General features: G+C 34.0%; 1 protein-coding gene across 5 annotated transcripts in view; it reads right to left on the reverse strand.

The window, feature by feature from the left end:
- LOC126737193 (uncharacterized protein CG7065-like) overlaps positions 1-23,155 on the reverse strand; it is a 44,199-nt gene that overhangs the window by 8,272 nt on the left and 12,772 nt on the right. For 4 of the 5 annotated variants that reach the window (XM_050441963.1, XM_050441959.1, XM_050441960.1 and 1 more), the window contains 9 exons: positions 21,126-21,474; positions 16,989-17,225; positions 16,789-16,931; positions 16,526-16,715; positions 12,264-12,626; positions 10,154-10,377; positions 2,944-3,071; positions 2,716-2,886; positions 2,320-2,661 (listed from right to left, as the gene is read on the reverse strand). In XM_050441963.1, the coding sequence (XP_050297920.1) occupies positions 2,320-2,661; positions 2,716-2,886; positions 2,944-3,071; positions 10,154-10,377; positions 12,264-12,626; positions 16,526-16,715; positions 16,789-16,931; positions 16,989-17,225; positions 21,126-21,474 (2,147 nt within the window). The remainder of the gene's footprint in view (positions 1-2,319; positions 2,662-2,715; positions 2,887-2,943; positions 3,072-10,153; positions 10,378-12,263; positions 12,627-16,525; positions 16,716-16,788; positions 16,932-16,988; positions 17,226-21,125; positions 21,475-23,155) is intronic. The other variant, XM_050441962.1, reaches the window with a different exon arrangement.

Consider the following 23,155-nt stretch of genomic DNA (forward strand, 5'->3'; position numbering starts at 1 on the left):
AAAAGAGCTAAAGGGCGCGATTTGTAGCAATTCCAGTTTTTTTTTTCATTTTACTCCAAACTGGATGGTAGATTTTTGACATAATATTTGAAAAGTAAAAATTTGAAAACTAGATAAGATTTGCAAAAATATTGTAAAAACCGGACGATGATATATTTGCTCGTTTTAAAGTTACAGCGTATTAAAGTTTTACTCAAAACTTATGTACCGTGATCTAGCATATGTACGCCTTCGAATGTCTAATTAATATTACTATAGCTGTTTTCTCAAGCTTTTAATAAGATATAGCCTGTTATCATAATTAATAAATTAATACTTAAACTAATTCATCACAGAATCAAAGGAAGTGTGTATGTGATATTTCAGGACTATTATTCATTAACGAATTCCTTTTTATATTCAAATTATGGTCCTTAAATGGACCGATATATGTTCAAACTGTTTCCATTACATTCCAAATAAACTTTCAATTTTCTTTATGTGTATAAAACTGTTGTTTCGATTTTAGCAACTGATATTTGAGTAATGGCATCATGAATTATGTTTTCCATATAAGGTCTAGTTGGTACACAATATCTTTTAAGTTTTGTAATTTGTGTCACCCCAAAGGTTCTAACCATAGGACTACGTGAATCATCATTATTCCAACTACATTTCGATTTACTCGCACGCTATTTACTATTTCATTCGTTACTTAGTATAGATTGATTTCTACCAATTTTCTATATCATCGTTTCATTTTCTAAATAGTGTTTGGATCTCTTGGAATTATTGTTTTTCTCTCGTAATGTGTCTAATTATACCCGAAAAACACAATTTTATTTTCATCCTCTTCTAATTTTCAGATTGAGATAAAGATATAGTTTTTTACCATCACACTAATTACATTAATATAAAACGATACTCAATATCCATGCAACCAGTTTTTAGACACTGTTAAAATCACTAGGAGAAATCTACACTCTCACGTAGAATTATTCCTATTCCACACTTACACAAATAAACCCTTTGATACTGGGTGGTCCAGAAAGTTGTTAATTTTATAAAATTAAATTTAAAAAAAAACCCGTTGATCAATTGTAACAAATTTATTCTTAAAATTTACAGAAAACTTGGGAAATTTATGTCTTAAAAATTACGTTGGCCAAATGTGCCCCATTTCTTTCCTGGCACTCCTCAAGCCGAGCCCTAAAATTTTCAATAACGCGTTGGCAAGTTTCTGGAGTTATCGCTTCAATTTCTTGCTGGATATTGGCCTTTAGATCATTCAGGGTGGCGGGTCGGTTGCTGTACACCTTACTGTTAAGGTATCCCCACAAAAAAAAATCGCAGGGAGTCACGGAGCCCGGACCACTGAATGTCCCCTCTTCGGGAGATTAATTTATTGGGAAAAAGCGCCTGAACGACAGGCAAAGACAGGTTGGAGGTGTCGCAGGTGGCACCGTCCTGCTGAAACCAAGTGTTTCGATTGTATCCCTCAAACTCCTGAAGGGCGGGAGCGAAAAATGTCTGAAGCATGTCTATGTAACACTGCGAAAATACGGTAATTGCGTTGCCACGAGCGTCTTCAAAAAAATAGGGACCGATTATTCCTGATCCCGACATTGCAGCCCAAACCGTGACCTTTGGGCTATGCAGGGGCCTTTGATGTTTTTGCTGCGGGTTTGTTGCACACCAGCAGCGACAATTTTGGGTGTTCACATGGCCATTTAGGTAAAAATGAGCCTCATCGGAGAAAAAAATGTTGTTGAATCGCTGAAATCGATTTATTACTTCGTTGACGAACAAAAGTCTTGCAGGAGAGTCATTTTCCTTTAATTCCTGCACTAATTGAATTTTGTAAGTATGCATGTTTAAATCTTTGTGAAGAATTCGCAGCACCGACGATCTGGAGACATGTAATGCCGCTGCGCGCTTGCGAGAAGACAAAGTCGGTTCTCGGCGTATAGACTCTCGAGCAACCGTTTCGGGAACTCTCGTTGTTCTTGGCCGACCCAAATTTCGTTTATTTAACGTCGAACCGGTGTCGTTAAACTTACGTACCCATTTTACGATCAGCTGTGGGCTTGGGCACTGGTTAATGTCATGCAAATCAAAATGTGCCGCACAGTGGTGGCCGAATTTTTGTTACGGACATACTCTCGTAAACAAAACGAGCGTTGCTCTCCCGTATAGCGCGCTGCATGGTGACTAAATTTCCCTGAACCAAGCTATCGATTGAGCACGCGCGCCCCCCTACCAAATTTTATACGAAGCGTCAAAAAATGAACAACTTTCTGAACCACCCGTTATTAAAATAAATTAAATTCTGCTACTTACCACTGCATTTATTAACTGCTCTAACTCAGCTTGCGTTACATCAGTCTTTCCTTGAGCTACTAGAGCGCTGGCCAATTGCTTTGCAATCGCTGCCTTATCCACTGCTCCCACTCCGGGTACGGCAACTGCTGCAGAAGCTAAAAATAATTTAAAACACGTAAAAAAATAAAATTTCGTCATAAAATAAATAAATAATATCTTACGGGGCTCTTGTGTCGTCTTTTTCCGTTGACTGGCGATATGTATTAAATTTGCCGTTTTTTGTATGGCCTTTTTAAACGCTCTCTCCTGCAGGGGATCTACCAAACCGGCTAGAAGTTGTCCCTTTAATTTCTCCTTAACCTATAAAGTACAATTAAAGAGATTTAAAAAATAGTAAATGGCGAGTTGTCTTACAGTTTCGAACATAACGCAGTTGATTTCATTATCCAACAAGATTTCACTACTATTCGCTTCTTTTTTCTCCAAAGCTAATGCTTGGGCCAGCAAATCGATGATCTTGGGTCCTAGAGAACCGAGTTTTTCTTCGAGGGCTGTAAGTAGTCGAAGTACCGAGACAATATTAACCTACCGATATAATGCAAAGTTATATTTTAATAAATCAACCGAGAACGTTTCAGTTACCTCTTCATCATCAGGTTCTGGTTCTTGGACACCAGGTGGGGGTACGAAGTTTAAAACAGGACGATAGGGATCGCGAGGGGCATAGTAATCGTCATGCATTCGCATTGGCGGAGGTCCATGTCCATAAACTGTAATTATGTGGTCAATAGAATTATTGTAATTAGTATAATCATATAATTTAATTGGTGTTAACTTTATTTTTTTGTCTATTTAATGATGTCAAGGATAAAGCTAATTACAAAGTAATATCATAATAGAAATACAAGTAGCAAGAACTATTAAAAAAATATCTACAAGATACATTGATATAAGAAAATAATCATTAGCACCTACAGTAATGGCCAAAAGTAGATAGACAAATGGTTTTTTTAAAAAATCAAAGAAAATAAAAATTCTATAATAAAGATATTTAAGTATATTATGGGCAACATAAACATGTATAAAAATAATAAAACATTCTTTAGAAACAATCACCTAATTTGGTAAATAATAAGAAATAACTAAATATACGCTGGACCAAAGTAGATAGACAAATTTAAAAAATAACCAATACTCTTTTTTTTTTCGAAGTATTTTTTTTTAATTACAAACTAAACCATCTACAATATTAGTATTTTGTAAAATACCCATTATTGTCTATTACAGCCTGACATCTATGTGGCATTGATTCAATAAGATTGTCTATGAGTTTAAAACCAATATTTTTCCATTTCTGTTGCAACCGTTCGAATAATTCACCTTTATTTGAATAGTTTGTTGTTTCTAATATCACGATTTACATGTTCCCATAAATTTTCGATGGGATTAAGATCGGGTGACTGGGATGGCTAGTATTTTTTCTTCTTTGAAAAATTGCTTCATAATTTTGGAGGAATGGTTCGGGTCATTACCTTGCTGGAATTGAAATCTCAATGGTAAATTGTCTTCGACATAGGGCAATATAACATCTCTGAGAATATCCCTGTACATAAACCTGTCCATTATGTCCTCTATGCGATGTAACGGGCCCATTCCATAACCTGAGAAGCAACCCCAAACCATCACTGATCCACCTCCATGCTTAACTGTGGGTTTTGTGTACTTGGGATTCAAACGCTGGCCAGAAGGACGTCTAACATATTAAATTCCATCGGAATTAAACAAATTAAACTTCGATTCGTCGCTCCAGCAAACACTTTTCCATTCATGCTTTGTCCAGTGTACAGTAATCCCTCATCAACCGCGGTTTTGTCTTGCGGAATCGGCTTTTCTAAATTTTCAAACAAATTAACAGCGCTGTGCGTTTTCGTCGCGATCTTATGCGCGAAAACTGCTATTCTAATTTTCGAGGAATCGTTTTGTTTCCTTTTTCGCGGAACGCACAGCCACGGCGCGACGTGGCGTGTGATTAGTTACGCATTTAAGTTACATTCATTAGCAAATTATAATAGTGTGATTGTCCTTTTCTTGAGTTAATTATTTAGTTATAATATAATGGCGTCCCCAGGCCACGATTTTGTTAAAAGAAAGCGAAATGTAATGACTCTTGACACAAAAATTCAATTCTTAGACTGTCTTGCTGCAGGTGAAACGTATGCGAGTGCTGCAAAAAAATTATTCAAGAAAAAGCTAAGCGTCTTTTCGAGAACCTAAAGTCTAATGAGGAAACGGTAAGCTTCCGAGCCAGTAAGGGTTGGTTTGAAAATTTCAAAAAGCGATTTTCGCTGCACAACGTAAAAATTACAGGAGAGTCGGCTTCTGCAGATCACGAGGCAGCTAATCGGTATCCGATGGAATTCAAAAAATTAATTGAAAGTAAGGGATATCATCCAGATCAGGTATTTAATGCCGATGAGACAGGTTTATTTTGGAAGAGGATGCCTGCTCGAACATTTGTGTCTCAAACTGAAAGATCCGCACCAGGATTTAAAGTTGCTAAGGACAGGCTTACTCTTCTGTTTTGCTCTAATGCTTCAGGTAACCACATGATAAAGCCACTGCTCGTATACAAATCTCTTAACCACGTGCTCTAAAAAATAAAAACAAAAAAGATCTGCCGCTGTTTTGGAGAGCGAATCAAAAAGGTTGAGTTACTGCAACATTATTTACAGATTAACCAATCTGAACTGCTTCGTAGCCAGTGTTAGGCAATATTTAACCTCAAAATCGTTGCCATTCAAAGCTTTACTTCTTGTTGATAATGCTCCCGGCCATCCTGAATCCTTAAAGTTTGCTGATCCAAACATCGTTTCCTGCCTCCTAACACTACATCATTGGATCAGGGAATAATAGCAGCGTTTAAAAGATATTATGTTAAGCGAACTTTCAGTTACACTATCGGACAAAAGTAGAGAAACTTCTAAAAATTCTTTGATTTACGGAAACCATGTATTTAAATTAAATATTTACTACAAATATTGTAGTTCTCAACAACTGCGTTTTTTTACCGCATTTTACATGCCTCTTATCAGTTGTTTATTTACAATAAAAGAATTCAAATATTTTCGGATGGACATAAGTAGAGAAACCTAAATATCAATCGTCCAAATTTAGTATTTAGTTCGCTTTACGTGAGTTCTGTTGATAGTTTTGCATAGTTTTTTTAATCAACATGCCTCGCGGAAGATATTTGTCTGAAGACCTTCGTAGAAAAATAGTTGATGCACACAAGAGTGGTATACGACAAGTGGACATTAGTAAAACGCTTAATTTGCATAAGTCCGTTGTTAGCAAGACAATTTCTAATTTTAAAACACGAAATTCAACAAAAAGCATTAAAAAAAGTGGCCGCCCAAGAAAAACAACCAAACACATGGAAATGATGATAAAAAGAATTGCCCAGTCTGATCCTCACAAATCAGCAAATAAAATTTTAAGTGAATTACCTGGTGTTAATGTTAGTTCTAAGACCATACAAAGACGACTGAGGGAAGGAGGATTATTTAGTAGAAGAGCCGCTAAAAAGCCGTTTATTAGCAAGAAGAATCAGAAGGCCCGACTCAACTTTGCACAAAAATATTTGCATTGGACAACCAACGACTGGAAAAAAGTTCTTTTTACTGATGAAAGTAAGTTCAATTTGTTTGGGTCCGATGGAATCTCATGGGTACATCGACCACAAGGCAAAAGATTCGATCCAAGATATACACAGCCTACGGTAAAGCATGGTGGTGGCTCCTGCATGGTATGGGGTTGCTTCTCTGGGTTCGGTACAGGACCATTACACATCATTGAGGGTATCATGGATCGATTTGTGTATTTAGACATCCTACAAAATGTAATGCTACCCTTTGCTGAGGATAATTTACCTTTGACTTGGATATTCCTACAAGATAACGACCCCAAACATAAATCAAAGGTTGTCAAAGATTGGTTTTTATCGGAAAATATTAGGGTTATGGACTTTCCTGCGCAAAGTCCCGATCTTAACCCGATTGAAAACCTCTGGGAGGAACTAGACCGGCGTGTAAGGCAACATCAGATCAGTAATAAAAATGATCTTATAAAAGTTTTACAAGATTCCTGGAATTCTATTGGAGAGGAAACCATTATGAAACTGTTGGAATCCATGCCAAATCGATGCCGCGAGGTGATTGCCAATAAGGGATACTCTACTTACTATTAATTTTTCTAAGATAGAAATAAGAAATAACTTGTACTTTTGGAATAAAATTTAGTTTCTCTACTTTTGTCTCATAAATATTTTGTTTAATTAAATTAAATCTTAGGATTTTCTTCTACAATTTATTTTACTTTATACAAATTAAGTCTTAACAATTATTGTTGATTTTCATTATGTGCAGAACTGCATTAGTTTTGAAGTATTCAAATAAAACGCAAATTTAAAAAGTTTCTCTACTTTTGTCCGATAGTGTATGTATTGAATAGCATGGAACAAAATCCTGGTCTCACAGTCACTGAAAGTTGGAAAGCTTTTAATATCGCCCATTACATAATATTTATTAAAGAAGCAGTGGATGAGTTACGTTCATCAACATTGAATGCCTGTTGGAGAAAGTTGTGGCCAGAGGTTGTGGCAGAGACATGAACAATTCCTGACAAAGCAACCGAAATTGAAGAGATTGTAAAAATCTTGCACCAAATTCATGGCGATGGTTTCGACGAGTTGCAATCAACTGATGTTAAAGAAGTGAGTTATCGGACATGATAATTCATCGATTATGAACGACAGTGAACTATCGGAATCAGAACTGCTTGAAATCCTGGAAAATACATCAGATATCGAAGACAATACAGATGATGAAACCCCCGATGAGCCGACGACTACTACAATTACTACTACATCCCTAACGTTAAGTAGTTTACAAAAAATTTTATCAACCGCACAACAGTTGCAAGATTTAGTTTATGATGAAGATCCTTCACTAAAAAGAAGCCTAAAGTTTTCAAATGGTTTGAATGGGCTACTGCATCCGTATAGGGAGATCCAAAAAGAACTCATAAAAAAAATGAAGCACCCGACAATTTTGCATTATTTTCGAAAATAAGTTGTATACGTTTATAACAAAATCATTATGTATCTACTTTTAATATAGATATGTACATACATAAGTAAAGGTAAATTTGGTGTCTTAATTACGTATTTCCACACTAATATTTTATATTCTTCGTTTTTAGAAAACCGCGGTTTTGCCAACCGCGGCACCCTATCTGGAACGGAACCCACGCGGTTGACGAGGGATTACTGTATATGCTGACGGGCAAATTCCAATTGGGCTAAGCGTTTTTTTTTTTTTTGAAAGCAATGGTTTTTTTGCTGTCCTACGTGCAAATAGATTCTCTTCTACCAACCTTCGTCTTACAGTCCTTGAGGACACATTACAAATCCCTAGAGCCTGTAATTCTATCTGAATTTGACGAGAAGTCATGAAAGGGTTATTCTGGCTAATTTGTTTTAATTTGCGTACAGCTCTAATGTCCATTTTTTTTTTGGTCGACCAGATTTATTTTTTGGCTCAAAACAGTTCATATCTTTTGATAATTGCCCAAACAGCTTTTCTTTTAACATCAAATCTACGAGCACTATCAATTTGACGATCACCCGCGCGATATGCATTAATAATGCGTTGTCTTAAATAAAGAGAAAATCTAATTCCGCATGTTGGCATGTTACACCTTGAGTTAAAGAGAAGCAATACTATACTAATTTTATTTTATAAATATCTAGACAAAAAAATAATTCCAAATTTGTTTTTGTCTATATACTTTTGACCAGCTATATTTATATTATTGCTTTATCTGATAGCAAGCAAAATATTTAAATGAAATTTATTGGTATCTTTTTATAGACCGCCTTACAAATAACAATAATTTAAAATCTAGGGGACCTGTGGGTAAATCTTTAAACCATTATATGTAAATAATACTTTGTCTATCTACTTTTGGCCACTACTGTAGATATAACTAAATGGGTTTTTTAGGAATGATGCTTAAAGTATAAAAACCATCGAAAATTAGGTATATTATCGATCACATCTTACTTTTGGACGAGTTTAGAAGAATATCCTTAGAAACACGGCGTATTAAAATATGAGTGGTATATTTTTATAAAATAAGGACCAGAGATTCTTTCAATGCCTCTATGTAAATGTTGGGAATACAGTACAAAGAAATATTTTTTAGTTGAATTATCCAAGAACAGTTTTTTAATTTTTTTTTGCTGTTAATATTATTAAATAAAGTTATTAACTCTAAGAAACCCAAAGTTATATATTTTTTAGTGAAAGACCTCAAATCTTCTAAAAACTGGTTTTCAACTAACGAATGAGGGTGACAATGAAAAAACAATTATTAGGATTAAACTATACTGATAATTATTTTTTAAGCATCAATTTCTGCAATGCAAATATTTAGAAAATTAACATGCGATGGATCGAAATAAAGCAAAATTTCTACAAAACCTAAAAATTGTTAGACCAATCTATGACTGAGCACAAAAAAGAAAAACCACAACTTCTCATCAAGACATTGAACCAGATTGACGAAAACACAAAGTTATGGGCTCACGACATATAATTACAGGCTACACGTGTTTCGCTCTAGCTAGAGCATCATCAGGCCTAATATGAAAAATATTAGTTGAAATAAAACTAAAAACACTAAAAAAACCGTTAAGAGTCATACACAAACTTCGAGAATCGAACCCGGTACCACAAGATTAGAAGTATGGGTGTAAAACTTATCAGCTATGTAGACCTAATAATAAATTACCCAGATGTCAACAATTTATCCAACGTAAGCTGAAGATTATGACTAAAATAATAGGAAAATTATTAAAAAAATACTTAACAATGAAATTTGATTCGAAAGTAAATACGTCATTCAAACACACGACTCTTTTTTGCCTTTGTAATTTCCATTTTCTCCAAAAGGTCAAGCTTCTTACCTTTAGAGCATTCATGAAGCACTTTAGCTCCTTTTATTTTTAAGTTTTTAATTTTATTTTGACTAATATTTTTGACTTTAGCCTGTGATTATATGATGTGCGTATTCTGTAATTCTGTATGTTGGTCTCTTTGAGATGAATGGATGAAATGTTTGTACATCGAACTAGGATGAGCTGATGATAGAAACAGATTCTAAATCTGAGAAAGAGAACTCATTCTCTTTGAATTAAATCACCACATCCATTATTTGCTATTAGGAAAAAAATCCATTTTTTTCACGTAGTTTAATCAAAGAAGTTACACGTTTTTCTATTGTATTCGTATTTTTTGAGAATATTATTAAATTAACATTTAATGAAATGTCAGAACTGTAAAATTAGTACAGTTGGCTAAACAATCTTTGCATTAGTTTTTTAATATTAAAATTTTCTTTACATCTTAGACACAGACGTCTAAAACTAAATTAAATAATAGGCATAAAATATTCAGAACGAGATAATTTAGATGTTGAAGAAGCGTTAGGTATAAAAAAAATAACTACTAGTATCCTAACATAATGCTTAACATATTATTCAACATCAAATTAATGATATGATTGATGATACTTACCAGCCATGGAGTCAGGTTTGAAATCTTTAAAAAAAAGAACTTTCAAGTCTAATAAATAATCATGGCTATAAACTTGAATACAGCTTGATTAAATTTACTATGAGTAAAAAATGACATACGAATTCTATATGCAGCTACTTTTTCAATCATATCTTGTGTCAGTGTCAATTAATACATAAGATTCGAAATGTATTTAATTAAAATAACAAACTTACGTTTTTCTCTTTCCCACGGTAAGTCGGCGACGGTTCTAATCCTGTCTCTGGCCCTAACGTCGCGCTCATAAGAACTTTCTCTGGCTCTGTCCCGATTCCTTTCCGTTGGGATAATCCCGGTACCGCCCAATTTGATATCGAGTTCTCTCACAAGATCTCTCTCTCGCAAAAATTCTGACTCCCTTGGGTAGCTTTTACTGCCCGATTTGTATGAATCGGGTGACCTAGGATAGTGACCTTTATATAGATTTATATAAGATAATAAAGTTAATTCGTGTTTTTTTTTAAATATCAAAATATTTACTAAGCCTATTTGCTAAATCCGTTGCTGACCTTAAACAGCTGTTGGGGTTTTTCTTTTAATACTATTTTTATAAACTTATAGGCAAATGATAAGGTTAAAACGGCATAAAGCACTAGATAAATTTAGGAACACCAGTGACCAAAATGACCGGAATATTTATAAACAGTACAAGAATTTTACAACTTGTGCTATTTGCGCAGCGTTTTTAACAAATAAATTTGGAAATTGCAGTAATAAAGACGGGTGGAACGAAACTTAAAAAAAAATTATTATCTCAAAAAAAAACACAATATTGCCATTAACACTTTGCAAAACGTAGATGAACTTATTATGGAATAAAAAAAGGGTATTTTACACACATGTAATAATTTTTTCTGCTACCTATTAATTAAATGTTTAATTTACTATAAATTAAATGTCAAATAAACGTCCAATTTTAAACTTTACATACCCTAAAAAGTGTGTAAAGTGAGTACTTTACGCACGGTAGTAGAAAAAATTTTAGTAAACTGTCGTCACATAGGTATTTATAAAATATGGTCCCGTACAACACGGAATTATTTTGATTAAAGTCGGTAACTAATAATTTAATTAGAAACATATTCTCCATTCTATCTCCAAGAGACCATATAAAAAAAACAAAACAAAAGTCAGGGTCTCGTTAAACATATATGTATATATTTTTTTTTAAGTCTAGGCTGATGATTCTCCAATAGGAGCAAAACACGTGTAGCTTAAAAAAATAATTATATATATTTTTAATGAGACATATTTTATTGTTTAATAAGCATATAATACATCTAATATAATATAAATTTTGTTTAGTAGTAGACTTTGTATGCTGCTTGGGGGTTTGCTCTTTTACGTGCTTTAGGCGCCATTTAACGTTTCCATCTGAGTCTACCGTTTTAACTTCTTTAGAACGTTTTGTTATTTAAGCATAACTTGTGCTATTTAACAAGTGTTAATAATTCGAAAATTTTGCGAAAAAACTCTTTCGCGAGAATATTTTTTTAGACCTTTCAAGTTCCGCCGTTCGTTCAATATGACGAGAAGATCGTCCAACATCAGTTGTTGTTCCAGAAAACATTATTGTCATTTAAGAACTGCACAATAAATATCATCAGGCGATTATTATTATTATTTTAATTAAAAAAAAAAGTTTTCCAAGTTTAAATACTAAACAAGTCCAATTTGTCAAACGAAACGATTTTTTTTAAACAGTTTACAGAGGGAGCAGTTATAACATCTACGGGTAGCGAATACCAAAAATCAAGCAGTCTATTTGGCAAAAACGTTTGTCTTATAATTCTACTTCTTTAATTTTAAAAATGTACCGCGAAATCTAATATCCCAATTTTTTTCAAATAATTCTTCAAGGACTGAAGAATTATGATAGAATAATTCTTGAAGGACTGAAAATATTAAATCACCACAAAGTTTTTCAAAAGGGAGTAAGTTTCTCGCTGTAGGTAGGCCTTGGAATACGCAAACTATACCTTGAACTTATTATTAGGTCGGACAAACGTTCTATACAACTGCATTCAATTATATTTATTTGGTAGGATTGCTGCGATTGTTTTTAACAGATTTGTACTGAGATATACGCCTTTTGGGGGTTAAGTATGACAATTTCGAGGAAGAAAATTCTGTTCGCGTTAGATCCCGCATAATTTACCAAAAGCTCAAAAAAAGCTCGTGTGTGAAAAAAACACTGATTAAATAATGGCATTTTGGTTTTATTTAGCTCAGAAATAATTATAGTGAAAATTTATCATAAAGTTCAAATCAAATCTTCCAACTTACCTTGATCTTTTATCTTTAAGCAGCGGCGAGCTCCTCCTCGGCCTATCGTTCCTCAATTCTCTGGACCTCGATCTTCTGCTCCTCTCCGGCGATCTTCTCGTCCTCTCCGGGGATCTTCCTCGCTTCTCCGGCGACCTCCTGCTGCTCCTCTCCACGCTCCTCCTGCCCTTATCCGGAGTTCGTCTTCTCTCAGGTGACCTCTTGTCTTTTAGTAACGGTCGTCTAGTGTCACGTTCCATGCTTCGTCGCGAAGGCGATCTCTCTTTGGGTTTTATGGGTCTACGCCGATCCGTTGACCTCGAACGGTGACCTCTGCTACGTGGCGGCGAGACATCGCTTTCCCAAGGACTGTGCGATCTTTCTCTGGGGAAAATTGAAAGTTGCCGGTATATCATAATCGTTTGGAAAGTCGTGGTTTTAAGATTGTTCACAGAATATACAGTATGTGTGTGTCGTGGATAATATTGTTAGGTATATTTTTAGGGCAAAATAATTTCTCACAAAAATATTTTGTTTTAAGTTATTTTTCTGTGAAAACTGAGTTTTTTAATTACAAGTTTCTCTTAAACGTTAAAACTTTCAGCTGAAAAATATTTGATTTATCTGAAAGTGTCGGTCATTATAAGTTGCAGGTTTATTATCACAGTTTATTTCACTATGAGAATCAAACACCTTAAAATGATAATTGCGATTTTTTGTCTGTAATTATAAGGGAAAATACAATTATTTTATCATCAGAACGGATTATTGAGATCCTTAGTCTCGTCGCGAATCAAAATGCTTTTCAGTAAAAATAATTCATGTAATTTTAATTCCGTTAATAAAACACCTAAAAAGGAAAGCAAGAAATAATTTTATACAGGAAATAGGTTGTACAGGTCAAAACTGATATTAAACTAAGTTTACGACTGCTAAAACATGTTTAACATCCAGAAATGACTGACTGCTTCTTCAATTGTTCATAAATGCCTTATGTCAAAGTAATGAAGAGGGAAGAACTCATCTCTACAAAAATGTTGACATGAATACTATTAATTAGATTATTAATGAACTTGGAAAAGTTAATTAGCTTAGGAATAAACCGGAATCAATGTTTTTCTAGTGACATTCTACAAGATGGTTATCCTTTAAATGAAATTTGTATTGCAAAAACTTAAAAATTAACAAACAATCCGGGAAAGGGAAAACGATGATCTTGTTTCACTTTTTTAAAACCCATGCATCGATTATTTCAAATTAAAATATTTCAAAAACGATTGATCCTAGCGACATCTAATAAAGTACCTTTTTCGGCTAAAAATTATTAATTTCTTTGAGCAAAAATATAATACAAAGTTGCATAAAGTCGTGAGCCTTTTGAATGTCATAAACGACACGTAGATAGCGCCCTCTACAACTAAAAGCTAAATTAAGGTTCAAAATATTCAAGTCAAAAAATCCCCAGATACCAATTTCGTTCAGAAGTCAACATTATCTAGGAAATTACATGACGTATATAAAGAAATAACGTGTCATTAAAGATCTTTGGTTAGTGCTAAAACTGTTTCGTGACTTAAGTGTCACACCAAAGGTTCCAATTATAGGATTGATATACAGGGTGTTTACTAAACATGCGGCAAAAATTGAAGGGATTATTCCTTGGACTATTTTAAAAGAACGAAAGAGAATTTAAGAGACAATAACAATTATTTATTACCAAAAAATTACATGTGTAATGTTTCTTAATCTACAAGAACTGTTCAAAATGACTACCCTCCGCTCGGATGCAAAAATCCAATCTCCTCCTCATCGTCTCGACTCTTTCAAAGACACCAGGATCGTTTCTGATTGCGTTACATCCAGCAATTATCCGATTTCTCAAATCTTCTACATCTTCCACTGGAATAGTATAAATTAATGACTGTGGGTGTACCCATAGGAAATAATCCAATGGGTTTAGCTCCGAGGCTCGAGCAGGCCATACGTGAGGTCCACCGCGACCAATCCAGCGATCTCCCTATGTTACTGTTAAAAACTGTCGAGCCAAAATACTAAAATGCGATGGTGCACCATCGTGCATAAACCGCATTATATTTCTTGTAGCCAATGGTGCATCCTTTAGAAGGTAGCGTTTGTTCGAAAAAGTTACGGTAAGTCTTCCTGACAAAAATACCGGTCCAATTAGGTAGTCACCTATAAGTCTCACCCAAACGTTTTACATGAACTGATGTTGAAAACGATCTTCAAGTACCTCATGTGGATTTTCTTCTCCCCAAACATGGTTTTTGTGAAAATTCCTTATTGCATTTCTTGAGAAACTGGTTTCATCGGTAAAAAGAATAAGAGTCAGTAGTTGAAGTATGTAAACCAATATGTGCAAAATCTATTGACAGAAGGCAATACGTGAAAAGCCTGAACCCGTTGTATGTGGTATGGGTACAACAAATATTCTCTAAAAATCTTCCAAATTGTCCCGTTACTTACATATTTAAAGTATTTGCAATTTTTCAAGGAAGAGGCACCATCGTGCCGAAAAAAAACTGGGACATTAAAATTTAGGTAGGGAATTGTCTCCTAGTCTATTATAGTAAATCGCGTTCCTTGGGTATGGTATGCATATTTACTCATTATGAATTTTTGGAGTCTTAATAGTTACATATTTAAATAATAATACTAATACAAAACTTTTTATAAATAAACCAAAAGGAACTAATATCTATTTTGATAATATGGAATAACAAATTATTAATACTTAGTAAGGGCATCGTCGTTATCAATTACAGCTTGCAAACGTCGTGGCCTACTTAAAATTAAGTTTCTGGTATATTATTCGGTTATTTGGTCCCATGCTTCATCTATCTTTAGGCGTAATTCATTCTGATTTCTAGGCCTAAAGTTATCTTTATACATTCGAGGGCCACGGTAAAACTTGAATTCGTCTTTCGTCTAGATAGTTTTGAACTATACGGGCTTTATCTATAGGAGCATTATCATGTTGGAAGATTAAATCTTGCCCATAGACTACACCAACCGATGGCATTATAACATTGTTCAGGATATTGCAATATATTAAGTCATTAAGCCTTCCCTGCACTATTTGACAAATGCGTGGTCCTCTAAAACTAATCCAGTCCCAAACGTTTATACTAAAACGTCCACTTTGCTTAGTCTTAGGTGTATATCTTTCATCATATCTGGTATTAGAGGGCCTGTAAACGCGGATTTTGCCATTATTGCACGATTGAAAGGTTTTTTCATCCGAAAATATTACCATTTTCCATATGTTGTTTTGGTGTGCATATTGATGGGCAAATTGTAATCTTCTCTGTTTGCTTGCTTCAGTCAAAAATATTTTATTTGTTGCACAGCAACTTCTAATTTCCGAATTTCTTATCCTAATACTCTGTATTAGCAGAACCAGGAAAATGCGTGTCTTCTTTCGCCTTCATTGCTGTTTCAAACGGATTGTTTCTTAGAAAGCCAACTAACTCTATCTTGACTGTCGTTTGAAATTTTTGGTCGAGCAGAACCTGGATTTCTTATAATAGCTCCATATTCTGCAATTTTTGCCTAAGATAAGAAAACGGTATTTTTACTAATGCCCAATTCTTCTGCGATTCTTCTTATAGGAACTCCATCCATGAGACGAGTGTATATTATTGCTTTTTCTTGAGAAGATAATGCGGGCATTTTGAAAAAACGATTTTGTTAACGCGGCTGTCACAAAAATTAAATTAACTTTGACAACATCAAAGTATATTATTCTAATAGACCAAGAGATTTAGGAGATTTTGCTGTCCCAGTTTTTTTTCGGCACGATAGTACCTAGATCTTCTACCATAGCTATCACTTTCTCTTCTAGTTCTACCGTTCTTAATGTCATTGGCCTTCCTGGTCCTCCACTTCGCTTCAATGCTCCTGTTTCACGTCGTTGATGTATATTTCGGAAAGTTTTTCTATTAGGCACATTACGATCGGAAATCGTTTACGGTACATCCGAGTAGCTTCTATTGAATTGCCATCAGCAAGTCCATAAATGTCAGGCATTTCAGCCATCTCGACGTTGGATAGCTTTCAGGACTAGACTTCACTAACAAGACTTTAAGTATTAAACACAGAACATATCTAACACGTCTAATTTTTTCTAAAATTTGGACATGTCCTATCAAAAATCATAAAAGAACAAAATATCCTTGGTCCGAGGAATAATCCCCTATATTTTTGCGGCATGTTTAGTAAACACCCAGTATACTAACAAAAAAAAATCCAGGGCGTAAACTCACCTTTGATACGGTCTTCTTGGTGGGGGGTCTTTCCTGTCCTCAACAATAATCACCTCAGGATCGTTATCCGGCCGCGCGGCCATCGGCATCGTAGGCCGGGTGTTCTTCGGTTCGGATTTAAGATTACTGCTGGGCATTACAGGTCCGCCTCCAATTCGAAACTTAACGGGAACAATTTCTTCTGCAAGTCCTACAATAGAAGCACAAAATTTATTATTAGATTCTCAAAATGAAAAAAAAAACGTTTTTTTAAGAACACAAACCTAAGCGTCTTTTAAGTCCTTCCTTTCGAGTTGCGAGATCCTCATTGGCGAGCTCTCGCATTCTTTTTCCCCAAAAACCAATCCATTCTGGCTTGAAATCATATTTAGAGGCGTCCTTACCTTCCATTTGTAGTTCCTTGTACCTGTAAATAAGCGTTTGTATAAGATCAGCCACAGAAACTTATTATTATTATTATTACCGTTTATTCCAAAATAACTTCCACTCCTCGTTATACTTCGGGTGTTTCTCCGGATTTTTTTCGTATTGTTTCATGAACTTCTCTACGTCATTTTCGATAGCCTTAGACAACTTTTCGTATTCGTCCATTTTCTGTTGCTTCTCTTTTTCTCTATTTCTGCGCCTCTCATCCTCAAGGTCTCTGGGTCTTGCCATCGGATTATTTCGTCGTTTGGGCGATATAGGTCTGTAAGTTCCTCTGAAATTATGCGACATTTTTTTAGTTATCTATAAGCCCAATTAATTTTACATTAACAAGTTTTATTTAAGGGTGGCAAGGTGTCAGCAATGAATAAAAGTAATCGTTAAGTTCTTAACTCTTAACTCCCTGTTTCTCCTAGCAGACCATATAATCTATTAAAAATACTTTGATTTGGGTGCCTTCTATTTGGATATTGTTGCCAGTACCATCTTGATGCCGCACGACTGTTAAAACTTACTTGAACATAGATGTAACTCAAATCTCTCATTTCAATATTGGAATATCCATTAAGCCTAGGAATTATTAACGTTATAAGACCTATGTTTTAAATTTAGATAAAAAATAAAAGTCAAAACTAATGTCAATATGCCTGACATTAGTTTAATGAGCCAGGAGTTTAGTGTTTTTGACTGTGCAACAGTTTCTAAAACGCTTTAATAAATGCAGTACACCTTTTTTTTATAAAAATCATTATTCAATCAGTTACTTTAATAAACCCTACTAGTATGAAAGTTATGGCATGAAATAGGGTGTGAATAAGCTGTAACTAGCACCCTCTGCACTTTATGTTAAAAAATAGAACAAAATCATATGTCTCCCCAAAAACCTCCGATTCCCAGTTTTCATGTCGATATCTGAGCTTTACATAAAAACCAGAGTAGAAACTTACATTTTAATATCTTGTACCTTATTGAAAAACAAATTACAGAATAGATATGTATTTAAAAAAAAAGTGCATAGGTATGACTGATTTGACATGAATTTGATTAAAAATTCGTCGCGCCCCATAAATTCCTTGGCCAAACTCGGAAATCTAATGTCCGACCGTACAACATAAAATATACCAATTTTGAGTTTATTATTTTTTTATTTGATTACAGTTTATCCTAATTTGCCTAAGTTTCCACCAAAGGTAATTTGAGGAAAGCAACAAACACACATTCTTGGCCAAATGTACCCAAATACAACTTTTTTCCCCTTAGAAAACTTGTGAATGTGGATTAAGAGTAAACATCTACCTTATAAAAATATTTGCAATAATGTCATGTTGACACTTTTATATGAAACCGGCAACATCTTTGTTGTAATGTAATACATATAGTTTGTAACACCATTTTGTGCCTTGGTCTAACTGTTTTTGATTTAGTTTAAATTTCATGTAAAAAATTACGTTTGTAGACGAAGGTCTTCACAACAAAAGCTTTCAATATCACGAATTCAGTATGGCATATGTACCTAAAATATACAAAATACTATAAAGTTGATTAGAAGGGTTTATTTAGGACTCTACTTACGTTTAGTTTAATATTTTCATCTATAGAGTCTAGTTTTTAAGTAATCATCTTGTTTGAGAGTTCCATTTTTGTCTCAATTTAGGTTATATTAATGTAGATCCCTGTATTTAAAATTTTCAAGAATTTGTATCCTTGCTTGCTTTGACTGTCTGACTGTATTCTTTTGAAATCATTGGTCTCTTTCGGCAAAAACAATGAAGAAAAATTCTAAACATTTTTAAATTGTTTTATGGGTCTTTAAAAAGGACGCGTTGCGTGAAATTTATTCATCTTATTCAGCTTAGTCAGGTTTTTTACTTTGGAAACAATTAAACGACAGTCCACGCATAGAAACAATTAAACGCGAGTCCCGGTTAACGTTTAAAGGAGTTTTTGACGTTGTCAATAAAAGTGTATTCCTAAATTTCGTTACAATACAGGGTGTCCATTTATAAACTGACACATTTTAACTGCTTATAAGTCGAGAACGAAAAATGACAATAATGTGCGGTTTTCACAGAACTTCATCAATATTTTTAAAGTTTTTTTTGACAGTGTTGCCGAGTTTCAAAATTTACCTGAAATAGGAGGAAAAAAATTAATGATTTTCAAAGGCCGATTTCTCAAAAATTTTTAAACAGATGGATAGGGCGAGCAGGTCCAATCGAGTGGGCACCTTATTCTCCCGATCTAACCATTCCAGATTTTTGTATATGGGAATATGTAAAAGACCGTTGCTACAATCCAACCCCAAGAAATTTGGATGAACTGCGCAACAACATAGTAAACCAAATTACACCGCGAATGCTACAAAACGCCTTCGGCAACTTATTTCTCCGTCTACATTTGTGTTCCGAGCAAAATGGGGGTCATATTCAGCAGCTAATTTATTAGTTATAAATTAAAATTAATTTCTTCAATTGTTTGTTGTTAAAATTGTTGTAAATAGTTGTAATTTAATACATAAAATAAATACTTTTTATAGACATGGCAATAGCGCAAATTATTTAATTATGATCATGCTAAAGCGATACATAGGCAATTACCAGAAAATGTTCATCAATCACCGAATATGTATTCTAGGAAAATTTTCAAAAAGGTGTCATTTACTAAAATTGGCTCTGTAAAAAAAAATTATGAATTTAAGACAATTTATACATTTTCGGAAAGGGGATTTAACAGGTTTTCATGTGAAATTAAAAAGTACAGGGTGTTACATTTAAAATTTTTGAGAAATCGGCCTTTGAAAATCATCAAGTTCTGTGAAAACCGCACATTGTAGTCATTTTCCGTTCTCGACTTATAAGCAGTTAAAATGTGTTAGGTTATAGATGGAACCCTGTATAATACATAGGATATTCCATTCAAAATATTTCATTTTATTTAATTTAATCAATACACGGGTTCAACCCCATTACAAAAAATATAAATATTTCTGAAAAAAAAAAGCCAGACTTCCTAACCACTAATTATTAATTAACAATAATTATCAGATTTAATTTTGATAACAAGAATAATTAAACTGTTTTACAATCTCTCAAAATGTAAACAATTGGCATTGCAAAATTAGCTAAAAAAAACAAGATATATTATTATCAATGACAATGATCAAATTTACTTCAAAATACTAATCATGGAGCAAAATTATTTCGGAAAAACAAAATCCTACAAATTCTTAATAAGACTCGTAAAATGTAATTAGGAAATTCCCAAAACTTTAATTCCATTAGAGTTTACTAGCCTCAAGGTTCTTTCGACAGGAGAGTGCATTGCACAGTTGGTACCATGTTTGTAAAGGCGGAATCGTAAAAAAATTTATTTTTAACTCTCTCCACTTCTATACAATTATTCATGTAAAAAGGAGACCAAATTATCGATTTATACTCCAACAAAGAGACAACAAGTGATATGTACAACCTTTTGCAAGTTTTAACTGACAGGTCTTTACAATTGCGCGGGACAAAAACAAGGACCTTAGATGCTTTAGTTATAATAGTATTAACATCGCTATTAAAATTCAATTGTTCCTCAAAAAAGATACCAAGGTCCTTTACTAAGTCAGTGTACCTCCAAACCATTACCAACCAACACACCATTCACACAATCTGTTCAGATCATCTTGCAAGAGAACCATGTCCTGGTCTGAAGTGATCACCCTATAAAACTTTTTAATCGTCAATAAACAAAAAAAAATTATAATAAAAATATTGTCAGTTTTATATAGAAGTGGCTAAATCGCATAGTAAAAATTATTTTTAGAAGATAGACCTGTAATCTTAATCCATATTACTAAATTTTTAAAAAGTCCAAAGTTTCCTACTATCCTAGAAATCGGTTGCTGTAGTTCATCGTGGGACAACCCATAATTTTTAGAAGAACATATTAAAAAGAGAATTATTATTGTTCAATTAATTAATAATAAACGTGTTCTATATTGTCATTATTGTTTTAGTCTTTTTAGCTCTTAAACATGTTTTACTTTCCTTGATGTTTGAGAGTAAAACTAATTTTTATTATGAAGAAAAAGTGTTTTAAATAAGTTCGATGTTGTCTCCAAAGCCCCCAGCCTATACATTGCTGACATATGACCTTAATTAATGAAGCAATACTCTGTATGGCGTACCTTTCGTCCCTCCTATCATTAAATCTTCTCGCGTTGTCTCTGCCAACCCTAGGAGGTGATTTATTCCTAGCGAATCTCCTACCTCTGCCCCTGGATTCATCTTCGCTCGATAAACTGGAGACACTCGATAAACTGCGTTTTCTCTCGCCACGGTTGCCCTTGAGAGGCGGACGATTTTCGAAAGGTTTTTTAGGTTCCGGCCCTTGCGGGCGCGCTTTTTTGGTTGGTTTCGCTACCACCGGTGGCGACGGGCTACGTTTCGCTTTCGGTGGCTCCTTCACCGGCGGACGTTCGATGAAACTATGGCCGCCGAATTGGGCAGTTTGTTTTTTGATTACTTTGCCTTCATCTGGAACAATGAAAGCCGAATGGAACAAACTATTTCCTTGTTTTATTTAATTTACATAGAGTTGAGTACCGAAATATTTGAGTTGAAACTAGCGATCCTATAAGAATAGGTGTATAAGTCGTAGGCAATTAGTTAAACACCTCATTTTCTCAAAAACCTTGGTATTACACGTACATTCGACTAAAGAAGAATACAGTGTCTTACGGTGGTACAGTTTTTTTAATTGACATTTTATTATCCCGGGTTATATCGCCAAGCTCCCCCTAAGGCAGAAACTCACATAAATTATGGATCTTTCAGTAAATATTGGATCCCCTGTATATTTACAGAATAACTGTATTAGACTTTTTTAAATGTGCGAGTAAGATAAGCCACCATACCAAATTTCATTACTTTCTAATAAGCGATTTAGAATTTAGTTGAAACCAACTAAAAAATGAAATCACCAGACAAATTATCAAAATTTTATGTCAAAATGTTGTCATCTATTTATTTAGTGGTCAGTATGAATAATTAGACAGTTTTTGAAGTTTATTTAGTCTCCCTTTGTTTGAAGCAGTAAAAAGATATTTGTTTTTTTATTTTGCATAACAATGACCACAACCAACCCAAATCTAAATTCCAGTGTCTTGACAAAATTCAAGAAAAGTAGGGTCATATGTAGGAAGATAACCAAATACTTCTAATCGACACCCTAGCAAATAATCCCTATGTTGATCCAGCAAAATAAAACATTATAGATAATAATTGTCTGATTCTAGAGCTGCAAAATCCTCAATCATATTGTAAATTTATGTATTTTCCAATTTTTAAATAAGGCTAACTAATTAAATTAGATATAATATTGTAGACGAACGAATACGAATTTCTTGGAAATAAAGTATTTTGCTATCGTTAAGTTAGCGGTAAACGTGTCACCGATTTCGAAAACATTTTTTGGGGAACTGCCAAACAGCGGCTAAGAAAACGTTTATGTCTATGTTAAGGGTCAAAACATATGCATCTCCGAAAACTGTCTATTATAACACTAATCAAGAGAAAATAACTATGATTATTATGAAATGTTCTCTGTGAATTTCTCTGATAGACATTTTAGTTAGTAAATGCAAATCCTCAGAGCAAAACAATAATGATAATATTTAAGATTTTGAAATGTTACTTCATGTTGAACAAAAAAAAATGAATTAGCAGCAGAACTCTTGGAGAAGTTGTAGGAAAAGATCATAGTAGATTATACTGCGCACGTTAAAAAAATACAAATACCATTCCTCTAAATATCAAAAACATCAGAAACTAAGGGAAAGCGATGGAATCCGAAGAACAGATTTCTGTTTTGAAGTTATAGACGAATGCACCTTTACCTTAAATAATGAGCCAAATGTTCAAAATTTTCGTCACTGGAGTAAAGAAAACGAACACAGGTAGGTCCTTATAAGGACCCAGTACCCTCAAAAGGTAAATGTTTGTGTGGGTATTTTTGTTCATAAAATTATTGGACCGTTTTTTATGGAAGAATATTTGGGAGGAGACACATTTAAATAAAAATCAAATTGGACCAGCATTGGAAGAAGTTGTACCTGACATCGAGATTTGGTTTCAAATAGATGGCTGCGCACAATGCACAGCAAGACAGGGAATAACTTCAAAACGTATTTAATGGACGCGTAAGTGGACTAAATTA

Source organism: Anthonomus grandis, chromosome 6, assembly GCF_022605725.1.
Source record: "Anthonomus grandis grandis chromosome 6, icAntGran1.3, whole genome shotgun sequence".
NCBI classification, from domain to species: domain Eukaryota; kingdom Metazoa; phylum Arthropoda; class Insecta; order Coleoptera; family Curculionidae; genus Anthonomus; species Anthonomus grandis.